Source organism: Ranitomeya variabilis, chromosome 4, assembly GCF_051348905.1.
Source record: "Ranitomeya variabilis isolate aRanVar5 chromosome 4, aRanVar5.hap1, whole genome shotgun sequence".
Lineage (NCBI taxonomy): Eukaryota > Metazoa > Chordata > Amphibia > Anura > Dendrobatidae > Ranitomeya > Ranitomeya variabilis.
Window position 1 is genome coordinate 472,881,533 of NC_135235.1, and position 21,598 is coordinate 472,903,130.

A 21,598-nucleotide genomic window follows, 5' to 3' on the forward strand; every position below is an offset into this window, starting at 1 on the left:
CCTGCTGGAAACACGGTTCCTCATCCTACTTATCCTCCAAAACTGTCCCTTGGCTGGACCCTTGTGTACCAGGTCGCTGTGGGTACAGGAACCCACCCTCTGAGTCATGTGTGGATGACATGCCTGATAAAGGTGTGAATGTTGCCTGGTCCTCCTGCTCCTCTTTATCCTGTGCCACTAAATCATCCAATATCATCTGAAGGGATTTTTCAAGCAGACATAGAAGTGGGATAGCAATGCTGCTGATGATGGCGTCATCACGTCATCAGTAGGGTTGAGCGACTTTTATTTTTATAGGATCGGGTCGGGTTTCACGAAACCCGACTTTCTCAAAAGTCAGGTCGAGTGAAATCGGCCGATCCTATGAAAAAGTCGGGGTCGGGGTCGGCCGAAACACGAAACCCAATGCAGTGCAATGGGATACTATGGTTCCCAGGGTCTGAAGGAGAGGAAACTCTCCTTCAGGCCCTGGGATCCATATTAATGTGTAAAATAAAGAATCAAAATAAAAAATATTGATATACTCACCCTCGGAAGCGCCCTGGTACTAACCGGCAGCCTTCCTTCCTAAGAATGAGCGCGTGAATGACCTGCGGTGACGTCGCGGCTTGTGATTGGTCGCGAGCAGTCACATGGGTGGTCACGCGACCAATCACAAGCCGCGACGTCATCTAAGGTCCTTCACGCGCTCATTCTTAGGAAGGAAGGCTGCCGGTTAGTACCAGGGCGCGTCTGAGGGTGAGTATATCAATATTTTTTATTTTGATTCTTTATTTAACACTTAAATATGGATTCCGATACCGACTCCCGATATCGCAAACATATCGGAACTCGGTATCGGAATTCCGATACCAGATTCAGAAGATCGCCGACCTCATGGCCGACCCCACACAGGGGTCGGGTCGGGTTTCATGAAACCCGACTTTGCCAAAAGTCGGCGACTTCTGAAAATGGCCGACCCGTTTCGCTCAACCCTAGTCATCAGCGCTGGTCATGTTGGTGGAATATTCAAAGCAGCACAACACGGCACACACGTCCCACATGAAAACAAACTCACTCGTGGTGAAGTGGTGTTCTGTTGAGCGAGTCGTGCATTCGGGCTGCAGCTGAAACTCCACTATTAGCTGCTGCTACTCGCACCATCTCTCCAGCATATGCCTGTCCTATATGAGGCTGTGAGCTGGAAGGCAGAAGTGATGCTGAAGTGCAAACAGGGTGAGAACGTCAAAAGCGTGCAAACACTGAACGTACTTTCAGCAGCAAATAAGATATATTTGGGTAGTTCTTCAGGAAGCTCTGCATCACCAAGTTCAGCATAAGCGCAAGACAATGGATGTGAGTCAAACCAGCTAGGCCCAGAGCTGCTACCAGATTTCGCTCATTATCGCTAACCACCAGGCCGGTTTGAGGTTTGCAGGCACCAACCACTCATCTGTCTGCTGTTAAATCCCCACCCACGACTCCTGCGCAGTGTGGGATCTGTCTGCCAAACAAATGAGTTGCAGAACATGCTGGCGTTTCCCCCCTGGCTGTGCTGAAATTGGTGGTGCAGGGCTCGCTGGGACCGGATGAGGAGGAGGCAACATATACCAAGAAGTGTCCAGCAATCTATTTGCTGGAACGTTTTATGCCTCTGTCCCAGCTGCCACTACATTGACCCAGTGGGCAGTTACGGTGATGCAACATCCCTGCCCTTGCTTACTTGTCCACACATTTGTTGTAACATGGACCTTGGCAGTGATGGCATTGGCAGGGCACATCTTTTCTTCCACAGGATGGTGTAGACATGGTCAGTGACACTGCTGGTTGTGGTGGTGTTGCTGTCACATCCTCTCTTTGTGGGGAGGCAGGTGGGCCTGTTGAATGTGACCGAGAGGAAGAAGCCGAGAGTGCAGCAAAAGAGAGAACAGGTGGAGGCTCAGATTTGTCATGGCATTTTTTTGCCAGAGAACAAGGTTTTTACGCAACAAAGCAATAGGATTTTTTTTCACCACTTAGATAAAAAAGAACTTATACATGTTTGGTGTCTATGAACTCGTAATGACCTGGAGAACCATAATGGCAGGTCAGTGTTATTTGTGTTAGCATTTAGTGAACATAGTAAAAAAGCAAAACAAAAACAACTGTGGGACTGCACTTTTTTGCAATTAAATCGCACTACAAATTTTTTTCCTGTTTTCCAGTACACAATATGTTAAAACCAATGGTGTAATTCAAAAGTACAACTTGTCATGCAAAAAACAAGCCGTATAGCCATATTGACCAAAAAATAAAAAAGTTATGGCACTAGGAAGAAGGGGAGCAAAAAATGAAAACGCAAAAATGAAAATACCTTTGGTCATGAAGGGGTTAATGTCGCTGGCGATTTGTTTCTCTGTAGATAACTTTTAACTTGATTTCTTTTTTATATTTCTTATTTAGATCTTTATTCTGAAATGCTATTTCTGCATTCTCGTCCTTCTGGAGTTTGAATGCACTTTATATTTGTCTTATTAAACTTTGTACTGTCCTGTTCATCCACAATGGTTTCTTTTTATTCCTTGACATTTTATTACCAGAGGGTAAAAGTTTTCTACAGGATTCTAGTAGTATGTCTATAAGTATGCCCCATACATGTTTGGTATCCCCAGTTACCATGATGAAGTTGTCCCAGTCTACTCAATTAGGCTCTTCCCTTAATTTGTTGAAATCAGCTTTCCTAAAGTTCCAGATTTTGGCATTTCCCCTTTTGAATGTCTGATAGAAAATTATATTGAAACTTACCATGTTATGGTCACTGCATTCCAAATGCTCCCTGACCTAGAGATCTGAAATTGTATCTGATCTATTTCTCAGAACCAGATCCAGCAGATTACCTCCCTTGGTTGGTTCATCAACCAGCTGAGAGAGGTAATTGTCCTGAACTGTGGATAAGAACTGGCATTTTAGCACAGCCAGAAGATTCTATGTCCCATTGAATGTCTGAATAGTTACAATCCCCCATAATAAGCACCCTATTATTATATACTGGCTTTTTAATGTTTTGCAGCATTTTATCCTCTACCTGTTCAGCTATATCTGGAGGCTTGTAGCAAACTCCAACTAGCAGCTTTCCATTATTGCCATCCTCATGTACATTTACCCATACTGACTCTATATTGTTGTAGCTCCCCACAATGTCATCACTGAGAACAGGTTTTAAGTTGGATTATACAAAAATACACACCCCTCCACATTTTTTGTCTTTCCTGTCCTTTCTAAATGTAGTGTGACCCTCTACACTTGTTACCCAGTCATGGCTTTCATCCAGTGCGGCTTCTGTAAAGCCCACCACATCGTATTCTGCGACCAATATAAGAGTCTCCAGTTCATTCATTTTGAATGCTAGACTTCTTGCATTTGTCAGCAGACATTTAATACTATTAGCAAATTTGTTACTCCTACACAGCTCCCTACTTTCCTTGCATATCCCAGCCCCCCCCCCAAATTCTCATTGAACCCTTTCTGTCTCACTCTCTTTGCCTACTCTATCTATCCCCTTATTAGCACAACTACCCTCTCCCCCAGATCCTAGTTTGAGAGCTCCTACATCTGTCTGACCATTTTTTCCACCAACACAGCTCCACCCTCTCTATTGAGGTGAAGCCCGTCCCTACCTTAGAGCCTGTAGCCGACAAAGAGGTCAGCCCAGTTCTCCATGAACCCAAACCCTTCCTTCCTGCACCAATTTCTAAGCCACTTATCTCCCTAAGCTCCCGCTGTCTTTCTAGTGATGCTCATGGCACTGGCAGTATTTCCGAAAACACCACATTGGAGGACATTTCACCTCCCTCTAACTTTGTCATTGGAACCGATATGTACCATAACTGCTGGATTCTTCCCAGCCCCACCCAGCAATCTGTCTATCTGATGAACACTAGATGAATAATATGTCAACAGACCAGAATACATCACCACAACCACCACCAGTTTTGTGCAAGCTGTGTTTGACATATGCCGAATGCAAAACCCATCAGAAGTATCCCTTTTTATATAATGGGCAGGCTAGGACTGACCCACAGGAGAACAGGAGAATCCTATGGTGGGCCCCTGGACAGGTGTGGGCCACCACGCTCTTATATGTGCAGTACTTAGCACTACATACTTGAATCACTATGTTCAGACAAAGGCAGCATCTTATTGCTTTAACAATCTACCCAGTTCATTGTCATACAAATTTGTGGCTAAAGAAAGATAATGTCACATTTGCATGTAGTTGAAAAGCGAGCCCCTAGCATTGATTACTGGTGATCCCCTGGCTCTCCAGTCCGGCACTGATAACGGGGGTCTGTTTATTTTCCATTAGGGTATCTGCCAAATGTTGGACCCCTTAATTGAAACCAAGTGGCCCCGATTATAGTTACACTTTATTAGTTTGCATAACTATCCTTGGGTTATACATTTGAAATATAGGACATCAGGGATGAATATCGCTATTTTTTCACCTGTACTGTGTAAATGGTCCTCAAAAAATGATTGATTCTGTATCTAACTTTGAAATTACACTCCCTGTCCCATCCTTAAAGTATACCACTTTTTTTTACTTTTGATTACATTTTTAGTTTGCTACCTAACCCATCAGATGGGAAGAGGGGAGGTTTATTAGGGGTCCTGCTACCTTAATCTCTGAGTGATTCTTTTGCTTTCGGATGGGGGGGTACGCCATTTGCTTCATCTGCCTAGGGCACCAAAATACTTATTCCCTGCCCTGGTGTTCAGGGTCCAAGCACGGATGCTAGGAGTCCAGTTTGAACCCCAAACTTTACAGTTCGGGTTCGATCATCACTAGCCCTCTAGTCTTTTGAAGGGGTTTCACATAAAACAGCTTTTGACCATATTTTTTGCATGGGTCATTTATGTGCTTGCACCTATCATGTCCCCCTTTAGAAGTGTCTTCTCAAGACTAAATAGATTTAATTATTTCAGTATTTCCTCATAACTAAGATTCGTCATGCCTTTTATCAGTATTGTTAAAGCGAAAAAATATCCTTCAATTCCCTTTTCCCCATGTCTATTCTTCTTTAACCCATTTATATTTTTCAATCCCCAAAGATAACTAGTGTTCACTCTGTTGGCAGTATTGTTCATGATTGGCAGTGTTATGAATGTGAGGCATTCAGCAGGCATTGTTTATGGGGGCACACTGCCCTGCTGGCATTATTATCTATGGAGAGCACTCTAGTCCCGCAGTTAATGGCGGCATGCATATGTAATAATTATGTGTGTTATTTGTGAACTGTATGGTAACATAATTGATTGGTAGAGTATGACAATGGTATTTATGTGCACTGTATTGTGGCATTACACTATATGTCACATACACTATACAGTATGTGGTAGAAATATATTTAATTAGATGAAAGCAAGTATTGTGGAGAAATTAACTAAAAAAAAGACAGAATACATACATCTTTGTGCCGAAGCCATATATTTAAGGCTGGCGATGGGATGTCATGTCAATCACATAGACAGATTTACTTCAATTACTCTGGCAACATATGTAACAATATTGTTGCCTTCTTTCCATAAGAGATTTATGAAGATGTGGTAGTAGAATATTCAGAAAGATTTTCTTTCTCTTTAAGATTAGCAGAAGTAACTCTCTTGTTATCTTTGGGCTTAGTTGTTTGTAAATGGTTGCCCTTCCTGCCACGATAGAAGTGCCCTTCTTGGCCTAAAATTACTTCATTCTGGGATAATAAGGAGGAGCAGAAAAAAACATACAAGGATATGAACACAGTGTGTGAATTTCATGCTACCTGATCGATCAGGCAATTTTCACATAAGATCTCTTTAAGTCATCAATGTATCCAAAAAAGTAAAATATCAATTAAATTATACAGTATAACATTAATAATATAATGGAAAAAATACCTACACTGTATCTGAGCTGAAAAAAATCAGTCAAAGAAGTCACACCATGTTATATACAGATAGCACCATGTTATATACAGATCACACCATGTAATATACAGATCACGCCATGTAATATACAGATCACGCCCAGTGGCGTAGGAAGGGGGGGGCGGGGGGGGCGGTCCGCCCCGGGCGGCACAATGCGGGGGGCGTATTGTAGTCCAAAGCTGTGACGCTCCGACTCCATCACTAGTGCTTGTTTCTGCATCACTGAGACGCTGCAGATGAAAAGGAGCAGAGTGTGGTGTCTCTAAAGAGTGGAGAGACTTGTGGGGGTGGCGTGCATGCTTAACACAGTGCGTGCACACATCTCCATAGCCCAGGACACTGTAACACCCCCCCCCCTTCGGTCAGGATGGACTGAGCCAAAGGACCTTTCCTGACCCCGACGTCGTAGATACCTGTGATCAGTCACGTGTGTGGGAGGACTCGTCACACTGTAGGCTGACGGCTGTGCTGTGTACTAACTGCTGTACGAGGGTTATGTAGGGCGCAGTATGTACCGATGTATGAGTGTACATGAGAATGTTCAGGTAAGAAGATCGGCTAGGTGTTTGTTATAGGGGAACCTCGCTCTGTGCCGTCAGTCGTATACGCGGGGGCCGGCTCTGCACCTTCTTCCGTATATACTGGGCTCTGCGCTGTCTGCCGTATACACTGGGCTCTGCACCTTCTTCCGTATATACTGGGCTCTGCACCTTCTTCCGTATATACTGGGCTCTGCACCTTCTTCCGTATATACTGGGCTCTGCACCTTCTTCCGTATATACTGGGCTCTGCGCCTTCTGCCGTATACGCGGGGCTCTGCGCCTTCTGCTGTATACGCGGGGCTCTGCGCCTTCTGCCGTATACGCGGGGCTCTGCGCCTTCTGCCGTATACGCGGGGCTCTGCGCCTTCTGCCGTATACGCGGGGCTCTGCGCCTTCTGCCGTATACGCGGGGCTCTGCGCCTTCTGCTGTATATGCGGGGCTCTGCGCCTTCTGCTGTATACGCGGGGCTGTGTGCCGTCTGCCATATACGCGGGGCTCTGCGCCTTCTGCTGTATACGCGGGGCTCTGCGCCTTCTGCTGTATACGCGGGGCTCTGCGCCTTCTGCTGTATACGCGGGGCTCTGCGCCTTCTGCTGTATACGCGGGGCTCTGCGCCTTCTGCTGTATACGCGGGGCTCTGCGCCTTCTGCTGTATACGCGGGGCTCTGCGCCTTCTGCTGTATACGCGGGGCTCTGCGCCTTCTGCTGTATACGCGGGGCTCTGCGCCTTCTGCTGTATACGCGGGGCTCTGCGCCTTCTGCTGTATACGCGGGGCTGTGTGCCGTCTGCCATATACGCGGGGCTCTGCGCCTTCTGCTGTATATGCGGGGCTCTGCGCCTTCTGCTGTATACGCGGGGCTCTGCGCCTTCTGCTGTATACGCGGGGCTCTGCGCCTTCTGCTGTATACGCGGGGCTCTGCGCCTTCTGCTGTATACGCGGGGCTGTGTGCCGTCTGCCATATACGTGGGGCTCTGCGCCTTCTGTCGTATACTATTTTTGGTAACCTTTGTGTGGTATGGGGCCGGGGGGGGGGGCGCCAAACTCGGGAACAGCCCCGGGCGGCGAAAGCTCTAGCTACGCCACTGATCACGCCATGTAATATACAGGATGCAAATCTGCTGACGGTTTGTACAAAAAGTGCAGTGTATACAGATAAGAAGAGGGGACCTAGGACTGAAATTTAAGGAACTCCAACAGTAAGGGGAAGAGGAGAGGAAGAAGAGCTGGCAAATGATACCGTGAACTGACAGAAGTTGCACATGAGAAAAGGACATCTGTATAAGCCCTCAAATTCCTACTTATTCCTCAGAGCCGCTTTTTAACACCGCTGAGAAATAAGGGTATAGGGCCCCTGCATCAAAACATCTGTGTTTTTCACAATGACCTATCACAAAAAAAAGTCAGATTTAAAATTCAGTACTCTATCCGGCTCTATCCCCCAGCCCTCTGTGTCATCTTCCTGGAAAAAAAATGGCGGGCACATACGTAGTGCGCTCGCCGTGATCTGCCGACCGCTACCCGGCAACAATAGGGAGTTTTTCCTATTGGTTTCTTTTGATCACTGTGATAGAACTTATCACAGTGATCAAAATAAAAAAAAAATAGATAGTAAATCAAATCTCCCTTTATTACCACCATAGTAAGATAAAAATGATAAAACTGCATTTTTTTCCATTCTTTGAGGTTGAGGTTAGGGTTGTGTTAGGGTTGGAGTTAGAATTGAAGGTGTTTCAAGAGTAAAAAAAAAATGATGACGATATTATGGCTACTGTTGACCGCAAGTGCTCTCTACTCTAGGTTGCATCGGATGCTCTGGTAGGCATGGTGTATCACAGATCCCCGCATTTTTTTTATATTGTCTGACAGCCGCGAAACATGCGGAGCACGGATTTGAGCATGCCACTCGAGCACCCGCGATACTCAATGCATACCCGGCACCCGTTGCAAACTGGAGTAGCAAGCACTTGCGCTCAACACCAATGACGAAATATTCAATATGACAACCTAATGTTATCAAATTCTGTGATGTACCTGTAGTTTTCAAAACGGGTTCACTTGTGGAGGTTTTCCACTGTTTAGGCATATCAGGGGCTCTCCAAACAATTGATTCCAGTCAATTTTGCACTCAAAAAGTCAAACGGCGCTCCTTCCCTTCCGAGCCCTTCCATGGGCCCAAACAGTATATTTCCCCCAGAAATGGAGTATTGGCGTACTCAGGAGAAATCGCACAACACATTTTGTGGTCCATTTTCCTCTTACCCTTGTTAAAATAAAAAAGTTTGGGTCTAAAGTATTTTTTTTTTTGTGAAAAAAAGTTAAATGTTTATTTTTTCCTTACACATTGCTTCAGTTCTCATGAAGCAACTGAGGGGTTAATAAATTTCTTGAATGTTGTTTTGACTGATGTAGTTTTTAGAATGTTGTCACTTTGGGGTATTTTCTGTCATACAAACCCCTCAAAGTCACTTCAAATGTGACGTGGTCCCTTTAAAAAAAAATTGTATACATTTTGTTGGAAAAATGAGAAAACGCTGGTAAACTTTTAACCGTTCTAACTTCCTGACAAAAGAAAATGTTCACAAAATTGTTCTGATGTAAAGGAGACATGCGGGAAATGTTATTTATTAGCTATTTTGTATGACATATCTCTCTGATTTAAGGGCACAAAATTTAAAAGTTTGAAAATTGAAAAATTTTCAAAATGTTGGCCAAATTTCCATTTTTTTCTTAAAGTCATTTTTACCACTATCATGAAATACATTATGTCACAAAAAAACAATCTCAGAATCATTTGGATCTGTTGAAGCGTTTCAGAGTTATTACCACATAAAGTGACACTGTAAATTGATTTGTCAAATTTGGCTTACAATTGGCTCGTTAAGGGGATATATAAATGACAAGAATGAAAGTCACAGTTACTGTATCACCATTATTTCCATTGTCACTCCTGTCTCTACCAATACTTAACCTGCCAAATGTAGCACTCCTCTTCTTACCTTTAAGCGCACATCAGTAGTGTCTTCCTTCTGCACTGAACTCGGAGCGTTTGACGGTAACCTTGCATAGCGTTTGCGTGAAAAAGTTAGTGTGTGACTTCCTCCACAGCTGCGCGAGCTGGGCATAGATGCCAAATTACCAAGCTCAGGTAAGTGATCACTACTGAGATGGAAAAGGAACATAGGATTAACCGGGTGCCCATCACCTCATACAGCCCTACAATACAAGCATTTACTGGTGCTAATCTCTTAATCTCTTTTATAACACAAATGGTCACTTCACCATATTCATACAGGAGACCTGGCAGCTTTCAGCCTCATTCCCTTCAACATTGGAAACTTTGCTCCATCGCTCCAATAAAGTTGCTGCATATTATTTGCCATGCTATTTGCCCACATCTCCTCTGACTGTAGCCCCTAAAAACTCATACTTACATGTTGCAGTTGGGCCTGGATTTTTGGAAGAACTTTCCCAGGGTGGCACAATGCGTCTGTGGCTGGTGGGTGATGGTCTTATTAGGAGTTTTATTTGAACCTCCAAAATGCAGTTGGACTCTTGCAATCTCTTTACACATATGGGCATGGATCCCACGCAACTGGTTGATGCTCATTTCCAGCTGCAAGGCCTCCTTTCTCGCCTGGTAAATTCCTGACTGTAATCTATTAATGTAATAAGAGGAGAGTGGGACAACATCTCAATACACCTGTTCCACATGCAGAAGACATGACGAATGTGGAGGACATGAACGATGATGATGTGACAGCTCTTTTGTGTTCTGCAGGTCAGTTTCAGTGCCAACTGGAAAACTTTTTGGGTAGAATGTTAGCCCCCCCGCGTAAACCTGAAAGAAATATAGCGGGGGTCTCATGGCCTCATGGACCCTGTCATTTAATATGGCTTTCTGTCAGAAGAAAGGTCAAGTAAAGGTCAGGTCAGTCATCTCTGAAAGTGTGAAACTGGTTTTATCCAGTTTTTTCTGGTATGTTTGGCAGCTATTGTAACGGTTTTCTATTGGCTGTAAGCAGCTTTGCCGCTCTTTTTTTGAATATATACACACCTGTTTTGTGGTATCTGGTCATTCTGTCAGCGGAAGAAGATAAAGAAGACACATACCCCAGGATGGAGAATCTCCTGCAACAGCTCCTGACTAGAGCCGACGGCGAGGATGGAGCGGACTGGCTGAGGCAGTGCCTGGCTATGAAACCTATCTTAGCGCCTGCCGATGCTGTCCCTCATCCTCCAGAAGATACCCTTCGGTCGCCGTGTCAAGCCTCTCTGGTCCTGCCGACACCCACCGCTTCAGGGAGGCGCAGGAGGCAAAGGACCCCATACTCTCCTTCGGCGTCGCCGCCTGCTTCCAGCCGCAGTGTCCAAGAAGGAAGAAGGAAGTTGCGGCGCCGCCCTCCTCAGAATTCTCGCAGCCCAGCGCGAGACTTCCACCGCCAGCGTCATGACAGAGCGCCGACCGCCTCATCTGAAGCGGCCGGGATGTCTTCAACACACAGCAGCCGTAAAAGCGCTGCGGTGTCATTGGATTCTACAACAGCGGTGGCTTCTGCAGCTGCGGTCCAGACCACCGGTTCGGGAGGATCCCCTGTCATCACACTCAGAAGAGGATGAAGAAACGCCGCTTACAGCAGCTTCCCATATGAGCTTGCCCAACATGGAGGGCTCGAGCTCCAGCTGCTGTATGGAGCAGAGAAACGACCAGCATTCATCAAGGGGTGAGACTTTCAATGTTTCTTTGTCTGTCCCACACTCACATTAAGAAGACATCATAAAGAAAGTGTTAGCTGAAACTTTAAAAGAAGCTATTCCCCCCCCCCCTTGCTGTCACATCAGCTGTACACAGTGCTGCAATCTCTGACATTTCATCAGCTAACACCGCCCCTGTTAACTCTTTTAAAGAAGCTCTGACATGTGAGCTGTCTCCCTTAGGATTCCATTTAAGCCCTTCTGTTAAAGAGCTTATTTGGAATAATCATTTTATCCATCTTTAAATCTTTCAATAACTGGGTGCAAGCTTTTTCTGTTTTTGCTGCAGTTTTGGGTGAAAAATCTCCCCATTTCTGCAGCAAGATATTTCAGCACTTGGACATAATCCTGGAAGCTGGAATTATGATGAAGCTTTCAGGCACAAATTATCCGTTCACCCCTTCTAGTTCAAGTAAATGCGGTGTTTGTTTCACTTTCAACGATTCCTTTTGTAAGTGGAACAACTGTAGATTCCGCCATGAGTGCTCGTTCTGTGGTAACTCACACCCTATGTCTAAATGTTTTAAGTAACAAGCAGCTCAACAGTCCTCACGTAAGGAGCCTAATTCAAAAAGCACAGATGCCAGTGATTCTGGCAAACATGTCAGTATGGCTAAGCAAATATCCCAACCAGGAGACCAGTGAGCTGCTTTTTAATGGTTTTTCTGAATGATTATTTATCCCACAATTTAAAGGGGCGGGTTGTTTTGTTGTTCCTAATTTACCCTCTTTAAAGGCTCACCCTGAGGTAGCTAGGGATAAAATTATTAATGAAATTCAATTAAGCAGAGTTTCAGGCCCTTTTTTAACCCCGCTGTTTGTTAATTTCCATATATCATCATTGGGTATTATGCCAAAAAAAAAAAAAAAATAGATGAGGGCTCTTTCCGGCTAATTCACCACTTATCCTCAAGAAATTTGGTTTTAATGCTTTAATGTCCAAGTCAGATATTAAGTCTGCTTTTAGACTCCTTCCTGTTCACCCGTGTGGATTTAATTCTTTAGATTTTTATTTTGATGACTGCTTTTTTTTTTTTTTTTTTTTTTTTTTTTGATAAGTGCCTGCCAATGGGCTTTTCTTTGTCATGTTCGTATTTTGAAAGTTTTTCTTCCTTTCTTCATTGGGTTTTACAAACTAATTGTAAGGATGCAGGTATCCTCCATTATTTAGACGATTTTTTGTTTATCGGTCCTTATGGTTCCTCAATATGCGAAGATACCCTCAATAAATTTATCCAAATGTGTGAGCACTTCGGTGTTCCTATTGCTCAAAAAAAAAAAAAAAAAAAAAAAAAAAAAAAACAAAAAAAAAAAAAAAAAAAAAAAAAACAGTTAGTCTGCCTAGATCCCTCGAGTTTCTGGGAATCACTCTTGATTATCAAAAAATGGAATCTGACTTCCTGATGAGAAAATTTTTAAACTGCGCATTGCGTTATCAAATTTTTTAGCCAAGAGCAAGGTCACTCTTAAGGAAATTCAATCATTGTTAGGTCTATTGAATTTTGCGGTTCGCGTCATTCCTATAGGTCGGGCTTTTGGCAGAAGTTTATAGGATGCCACTAAAGGTGTATCTTCACCTCATTCGCATGTTAGTATCCATTCTGACCTAAAGGAAGATGCTAGAATTTGGCTCTCCTTTTTGTCAGAGCATAATGGCAGATCTTTTGTCTCTGGCGATTCTTTTCCCTTTCTTTTCACAGCGGATAGCCAGTGTGGCTTCAGTATTTTATTTGACTCTCATTGGATGTCCATCCAGTGGCCAATAAGTTGGGTGTCTAAGAAACTATCTTCAAACGTAATGTGTTGGAACTTTTATTTTCTATTTTTGCAGGAATATTTATTTGGGGATCACTAATGCAGAATTCCAGGATTTTACTCCTTTCCACTAACCAGGCAGTAGTTTTATTTTTTTTTTTTTTTTTTTTTTTTTTTTTTTTTTTTTTTTTTTCTATCAACACGTTATCTTCTAAAAATACTTTTGCTGACAGAATTTTGAGACAATTGGTCTTACAATGCCTGAAAGCAAAGTTGGGAAAGAGCAAATTTCTTTTCATAACTGACTCTTTACAAAATCGTCAGTGGTCGAATTTTTTCCTGCAGGTTCCCAACGTGGATTCGGAAGGACCCTCTTACCCCTTTCAATTTGGGACATGGTTGCACTCTGATACAGTATTTTATCAAAAAATCGTTATCTAATAGATCATGGGCTGACTATTCGGCTGCATGGCTGAAATGGAACAATTTTTGCAACCTACATTATTTTGACCCAACAGTTTCTAATCCGGTAGCAGCACTAAAGTTTGCTGAATCGATAGTAGAAAACGGTTTGTCTTACTCGGCAATAGCGAAATGCCTAGCAGGAGTTTCATTTTTCCTTTAAACTTTCTGGCAGTATTGCTTTAACTAATCTTTTCCCAGTAAGCAGTTTTTAAAAGGCTTTAGGAGAACCAATTTTATACCTGACTCGAGACCACCTATTTCCCTGTCTTTATTGAAAGAATTGTGCTCCTGTCTCATCCACGTTTATGTAAGTTTTGAGGAAGCCTTATTATTTAGCTCTATTTTTTCTCTGTCCTTTTTTGGAGCACTTCGCGTTGGTGAGGTGGTTTCTGTTAAGAAATCGGAGCCTTCGGGACTCATGATTTTGGATGTCCAGATTCATGAGTCGTTTTTTAATTTTATTTATAATAAAATTAAAGACAGATCAATTAGGCAGGGGATCTAGGTTGAACATTAAAGCAATCCATGTCTCAATCATTTGCCCTGTTGATAACATGGCAAATTGGATTAAGGTCAGACCTATGGGACAGGGCCCATTATTCATTCATAGTGATTTTTCTCCGGTTACGGTCTTTCAATTTAATTTTGTCCTAAAGAAATGTTTAAGCTTTTTGGGTAAAAAAACACCTTAATATCACATCTCATTCGTTTAGAATCGGAGCAGCTACGGAGGCCTCTAGGGCCGGGCTTTCTGATTCAGGGATAAAGGAATTGGGAAGATGGAACTCCAAAAGGTTCAAATTATATGTACGACATGATCTTTATGACTATTAATTATTGTTTTTCTTTCAGGTCCGCTAGTCATTTGGATAGTCGGACATTCTTTTATCTTCTGGGCCAGGAAGAGGGCCAGCCAACGATCTTATACTAAATATTTATCCTTTAATCCTTCTGATATTCAGGTCTGGTGGCATGGAGTTCGCGGCTTGAAATGGCATTGCCTGGTTGCTGAAGTGAAGAAATGGCTAATTAAATTTCCTTCCCCTGATTTAATTATATTTCATGTAGCTGGGAATGATCTTGGAAAAATCAGGACTCTTGACTTATTATCGGCCATGCGATCCGATTTTATTTATCTTAAACAAATTCTGCCTGATTCAAACTTTGTTTTTTCAAGATTATTCCCAGACTTTTGTGGCACAACAATTAATTTTCTTTTTTAGATAAAATCCGGAGAAGGGTCAATAAATCCATGGAAAAATTTTTTTCTTTTAATTTCAGGGTTTTCATTCCGGCATTTGGATTTGGAGGGTTTTTTACTGGGCCTTTATAGGCTTGATTTGGTTCATTTATCTGATATTGGCCTTGATATTTTTAATTTGGACTTACAAACTATCATTGAAAAATGGCTGTGTGGTTTGGGGGGGGCCATGTCTCGCTGAGTCATGGCCTTGTGGGAAAATCACCCATGTCTGGGTGGATTGGTTTATTGGAAAAGTTTGGTACTTTGGTTTTATAATTTATGGAGTTTATTTATTGGTGATTAATTTATTTATGTAACCCTAAATAAACTACACGGCCATTTTTATCCACAATTAAAGCGTTTTGTGTTTTTATTGTATGAATGGGTTCTATGAGGCCATGTTAGCCCCCCCGCGTAAACCTGAAAGAAATATAGCGGGGGTCTCATGGCCTCATGGACCCTGTCATTTAATATGGCTTTCTGTCAGAAGAAAGGTCAAGTAAAGGTCAGGTCAGTCATCTCTGAAAGTGTGAAACTGGTTTTATCCAGTTTTTTCTGGTATGTTTGGCAGCTATTGTAACGGTTTTCTATTGGCTGTAAGCAGCTTTGCCGCTCTTTTTTTGAATATATACACACCTGTTTTGTGGTATCTGGTCATTCTGTCAGCGGAAGAAGATAAAGAAGACCCCACCCTCCCTCCCCTGAATTCTTGTAAATTTACTGTCGTGTAGTTTAATTGTGGGAAAATCACCCATGTCTGGGTGGATTGGTTTATTGGAAAAGTTTGGTACTTTGGTTTTATAATTTATGGAGTTTATTTATTGGTGATTAATTAATTTATGTAACCCTAAATAAACTACACGGCCATTTTTATCCACAATTAAAGCGTTTTGTGTTTTTATTGTATGAATGGGTTCTATGAGGCCATGGGCACGACCATTCTATCAAAATGGGCATATTTTTAATTTAAAAACAAATAAAATGACAAAAAAAAAACTAGAAAATTACATCTTCTTTAAATATATCCTGACTAATCAAGTAGTAAGGGATGACTGGTTTAGAAGATTTATTTTCAAGTATGCTATTGCAGTGTTCTCAAACCTATGGCTTTGGAAACGTTGCCTAATTACAACTCCCAGGACGTCCTCACAGCTACCATGCTGAGAGTTGTAGTCTCACAGTAATAAGAATCCATTGCTCTCTTCAATCATACGTGGTCAATTGAGAAACTAGCTGGAAGGAGTAAATCCTCCTCCTTCAGGAACCCAACACATTGGATACAAAGTGCATTGTACAATATTTCATTTTCCGTGTGGTGGCACAGTTTCTCTGCATATTACAGCTGGTTGCTGGGGGTCATAAAATACAAATTTTCGGGGTAAAATGAATAGCCAAAAGAAAACAATCCCTTGAATTACAGGCAAAGGTTGATTTTAAAACCACAAACTATTGTACAGCATACGTCACCCACCTGTTGCTCTGCTGACGGACTTGGCTGAGTTGAAACACAGTATGTGGCCGGCTGGAATAATGTGCTGGTAGCCCTGGTATCCTTGGGATGGTTAACATTAAGCTAACAACATGAGATTAAATAAAATGTAACATCATCTTTCTGGTATTATCTATATGAATCATGAAAATAAAATCTATAAAACCACGAAAAACTTACGGGCCGGGCACCATCATATCCACAGTGCGGTCACAGGAGATGCAGTGAAATCTTTTTATCAGATGCCTGAATGTAAAACATAATTATAGAGAATTATTGTTCTTTCTCTTCGTAATAGAAGAACCTACATTCATCGATATTAGAGCATTCAGTCAGTGTGTCAGTCTTTACTATTAGGGTTTCATCAGTTTTTCTCGTATCAAACAGTCCGTGAAAAACAGACAACAAAAGGATGGCAACCAAACACTGTCCAATTTTATTTTTAATGGACCGATAGACTGGTAGACTTGATTTGGCATTTTGTTTTCTTACCCAAGTCTTCCCCTTTTCTTCAGCTTATAGCAGTCACTTACTTGCGGATACCAGCAGCCTCATCAGCCTCATACTGTGGTGGACGCTCCTTCAGTTGCCGGGAAAGGTTTATCCAACGCTCTTCCAAGATGTTCTTCAGTGGTTCAATTTCCATGCGGTCCAGCTGTAAAGTAAAACCATGGACTCCTGATATAAGCTGCAGTACTATTCATTTCAGTCCTTGTGCTTTTATGTTGTCACAAAAGCCAAAGAGAATAAGGAACATATTTCAGAATTGTGAACTAATCTAAGAAACAAATGTCATAGGTAAAAGCCAAAAATAATATTTAATAAGGAGACATGACTAATAAAGAAAGCAGTAAAAAAAAATGAGTGTTTTCAGTGCTGTCTCATAAATAATGTGGTCTTTTTATTTCTTATGTTTTTTAAAAGCTCATTTATTTGTCAGTGGAAAATGTACAAGAGTCTATATGAATATATAATAATTGTCTTTATATAGCGCTAACATATTCCGCAGCGCTTTACAGTTTGCACACATTATCATCACTGTCCCCGATGGACTCACAATCAGGATTCCCTATCTGTATGTCTTTGAAATGTGGGAGGAAACCAGAGTACCCGGAAGAAACCCACGCAAACTCCTTGCAGATGTTGTCCTTGGTGGAGTTTGAACCCAGGACCTCAGCGCTGCAAGGCTGCAGTGCTAACCACTGAGCCACCATGCTGCTGAACTGTACCAAGATGTTCATCAGGTTCCAGGGGCATCTAGAACTTGATGTTGGTAGAAAAAAAATTGACCAATAACTGACAAATAAATTAGCTTTTAAAAACTATTGGAAATAAGAGGACTTCATTATATACGAGACAGCCCCGAAAATACACCATTTTTTTCAATTGGTTTCCAAATGCGTCATGGACTCCTATGGCGATCCGGCAAGGACATTAGGATAGTGTTGGACATGAACTTACTCACTTTATTCTGCATCTCCACATTGATTTTCTCCAATAGTCGCTGCCAGTCTTGCTCCTGGGCGCTCACTTTGCCAAGCAGCTCCTGCATCATTCTGCTCAGATGTTCTGTGCTGGCATCAAAATGCGTGCGGACCACTTTGCTTTCTAATGCACGCTTGTCTGCTTTCTGCTCAGATAAAGGTGAACAGTTAAAGATCACTAGTATAAGTCAAAAGTGATGAACTCCTATAATGGAAGGATGGTGCACTGAAGGAACATACAACAATGGTAAGAAGACGATATAGATCAGACACAGGTAGAAAAATAGCATTCTGTAATGGGTAGTAACTTTAGGATTCCAGGTTCAGGAGAAGCAAAGAGATTTATAGTTATGTTGTGTAGGCTCCTAGAATTTTCATATCTTTTCTTCCATCAATCATAAGCTTAAAATTCTGAATTCAATAGACATCTAATTACATTTTCATACTGATGTCTACTAGCACCCTAAAATTACCCATTGCCTTTTCCAGTTGAGTCTACTCAACGCTATTGCATTGGAAAAGGATAATCATCACTCAAAGCTCAACGAGTCTGTTGGGGGATTATTGGATTATACTTTGGGGTAAATTACCGGGGTAACTACAACTTTGGACTCACCACATCTATCTCCAGCCCAATCAATTCTTTATCAGCTTTCTTCTTCTCCAGTTTCCCAACTTCCTGGTAAAGGATCTGCAAGAAGAACCAGGACAGCATAGCAAGAAAAAAATGAGATAGTTCTACACATTAAGAAAGAAAGGAAAGTGAGGAAGAGAATGACAGAATCAATCGGATTGTGAGAGGAGATCGTTACAAGTCAAAAGTATAAGAAAATCTAAAGAATAGTTTGGACTTTCAGTCTCATACATCAATGTGTTGCTGCTTTTGTTCGTGGTGGTGAATTAGAGATTTGGTGGTTCTGTTCAGGTGCTCACATTCCTCCTGGAGCTTTGACATGGTGTTCTGGATGAAACCAATTACTTCTGTGTCCTATAATTGGAAAAAAAATTGTTACAGGGATAGTGGGAAAACAACGGTGGAAAGCGTTTAGTGTGATTTCCTGATTTGAAATCCAGAGCAGCACTTTAGAGAATGTATATTCATGAGGACTTAAAGGGAAGCTGTCTCCAGGTTTTTGCTAGCCTATCTCAGAGCAGTGTGACATAAGGGCAGAAACCCTAATTCATATGTCATTTACTGGGCTGCTTGGTGCAATTTTGATAAAATCACAATTTGATTGTCTGCAAATCTACCAGTTCTCAGAATGCTAAGCTCTGTATAACCCCGCCTACACCACTGATTGGCAGCTTTACGTGTGCATAGGCAGAAAGATGCCAATCAGTGTTGGAGGCGGGGTTATACAGAGCAGCAGGTTTATTAGTCCTCTTGTGATAATCTCCTGCTGATAAAACAGTGATTTTAGGAACACTACAGTAAGCACTCAATAAGTAATATATTGCTGGAATCAATGTCTATGTTTCTTCATTATGCTATTCTCAGATTAGGTGGGAAAAACCTTGTTACATATTCCATTTAAAGACATTGTCAAATTTAAAAGACCCACTTTTTCATATGCCATTTAAGGGATTATTGGATAATAAAGGGGGTTCTCTGTTTAGGATCCTCAGCTCTTAAGCCAGAGTGGAGAGTAGTTAGAAAAAGTGTATCTCGCTCTAGAAGATAGATACATCTCATTGACTTGAATAAGTGCTGTGTAATACTTTATTTCCCCTGTGCTGGTGCTGCAGAGAAATAGGAGAGGGATTGCCTTCTTGGGACTCCCTTTACCATTTATTTACCTGATCAGATGCCTTCCCATCTTGCTGCAGATCTTTCCTGACTACCTCTCCAGATGTATAATCTGTCACCAGTTTCTGTAGATGTTCATACAGGCTGACAAGATTGCTGACTTTATTTCCTATATCAATGGTGCAGGCTGGACATGTAAGACGTTCCTTAGATGTTGAGGTGGTAACAGGAGGCTGTGGGTGTATAGTACCCTGTGCTACCATTTCAGTCTCCGCAGTGACAATCGATGCTTGTGTGCAGCTGTCTGATTTTTGAGGGATACTCATGGCTAGGAGGGTGGATGAGGAAGATGCCATACTTGTTAATACCCCACGAAGCTTGTCTAGCTATGAGAGAAATAAATGAACAAATAGACAGTTAACAACTATGACAAAATGGTCATTTTACCTTTTAAGTAATAACTGGACTCTTCTTTCAACAGTTGACATTAAAGATCCCCACTTTAATCATCTTTTCGAAAGTTAGTTAAAATCTTTTGTGACGAGTCTAAAAAAATATGTCCCCAGACCATTCCCACAAAACTATTATATACATGACAATTCTTCACCTAGTTCTACTGTTTTTTTCTGCCTGACTTTCTGGACTTTGACCCAACTATCTCTGATTGTGATTTGCACAAGATTTTGCCCTTGTTTCTCTCTGTTTTTTCTGACCCCACTTGTTTGGTATTTGCCCTCAGCTTGAACCACTGATCAGAAGCCCCTCTGCAGATGCAACCTTGTTGGCCCCTTCTGCAAAGACCAGTTCCCTATTTAGAGGTGAAAGGGTGAAAACCAAGGGTCATTTACACCCTTCTAAACAGACTGGCTAGCCATAGGGAGGCCTAATTTGAGCTAATGAATTGTTACAAAGTGTTACCTATTCATACAGCAGTTTGCCTTGTTACTGAACTTCAGCCTTCAGAAGAATCTTCAGTAGTGATGAGTGACCATGCTCCGATAACGTCTTATCTGAGCATACTCCAGTATTATCTGAATATCTTGGGAGTGCTCGTATATTAAGTTCGAGTCCCCACGTGGCTGTTAGACAGCTGCAACACATGCAGGGATTGCCTAACAAACAGGCAATCATCACATGTGTTGAGGCTGTCTAACAGACACAAATCATGCAGCCACAGGGACTTGAACATAACATACAAGTACTCCCAATATATTCGGACAATACCGGAGTATGCTCAGATAAGACATTATCGGAGCACAGTCGCTCATCACTTGTCAGGCAGGCACTGCAGAACAATGAGCCGTTTTACTTGGGTCATACAGTAACCATTATATTTATCATCAACAACAACATGAAGGATTACAGGAGAAACGAAAACAAACAAAACTAGAGAGATCATACAATACAGGGCGGACATACCATTGGTGCAACCTGTGCAGCTAAACAGGGGCTACTTACACCTCCAGAAAAGTGCATTATCTATTGGACTGCAAAGGGCCCATATACTGTTACACAATACACAATACAGTATTAACAACACAGTGCTATCTGCTTACTACAGCCCCTCCTTAGCAGAAGCCTGAAGCTGTTGTATAGGTCTACCCCCTTTTCACAGTGCTATGACCATTTCACCACAACCTTGTTTAGTAGCAATGCAGTTCCTCTGAATAAATGAGCCCAGCACAGGCTCATGCCTCACAATAAAAAGGGAACTGGACCAACCAGTGCCAGGCTACTCATTGGCCACCTTACCATCCGCATGGTTATCCTATATCGTATTTACACTGCAAATTGAGCAATTTCATGCCCGACAGTTAGCAACATTATCAGATTGCAATATTTTGCTGTTATTCTCAATTTCTAAAATTAGTGATGTTTTATCATCTTAAAGGAGTTGTCTGCCATTAGACAACCCCTTCTTGGATGCTAAATTGCCCTTTCCTGGGAGGTAAGAATTTTTTTTTATCTGCTTAAAATTACCTATCCTCATGATAGGTGATTAAATAATAAATAATCTTTATTTTTATATAGCGCTAACATATTCCGCAGCGTTTTACAGTTGTGCAACGTTATCATCGCTGTCCCGGATGGGGCTCACAATCTAGATTGTGTATTTGGAATGTGGGAGGAAACCAGAGAACCCAGAGGAAACCCACGCAAACACGGGGAGAACATACAAATTCACAATTCTGTCGA

At 42.1% G+C, this 21,598-nt stretch overlaps 1 protein-coding gene across 2 annotated transcripts in view; it reads right to left on the reverse strand.

Moving 5' to 3' along the window:
* Window positions 1-5,429: 5,429 nt before the first annotated feature.
* Window positions 5,430-21,598, reverse strand: part of LOC143765279 (glutamine-rich protein 2-like) — a 45,817-nt gene continuing 29,648 nt past the window's right edge. Inside the window, exons 8-17 of one of the 2 annotated variants that reach the window (XM_077251771.1) lie at window positions 19,453-19,788; window positions 18,521-18,643; window positions 18,272-18,346; window positions 17,637-17,801; window positions 16,705-16,826; window positions 16,352-16,417; window positions 16,154-16,255; window positions 9,899-10,123; window positions 9,464-9,623; window positions 5,430-5,708 (exon numbers count right to left, since the gene is read on the reverse strand). In XM_077251771.1, coding sequence (XP_077107886.1) covers window positions 5,553-5,708; window positions 9,464-9,623; window positions 9,899-10,123; window positions 16,154-16,255; window positions 16,352-16,417; window positions 16,705-16,826; window positions 17,637-17,801; window positions 18,272-18,346; window positions 18,521-18,643; window positions 19,453-19,788 — 1,530 coding nt within the window. In that variant the 3' untranslated portion in view covers window positions 5,430-5,552. Of the gene's footprint in view, window positions 5,709-9,463; window positions 9,627-9,898; window positions 10,124-16,153; window positions 16,256-16,351; window positions 16,418-16,704; window positions 16,827-17,636; window positions 17,802-18,271; window positions 18,347-18,520; window positions 18,644-19,452; window positions 19,789-21,598 lie in introns of both variants that reach the window. The other variant, XM_077251770.1, reaches the window with a different exon arrangement.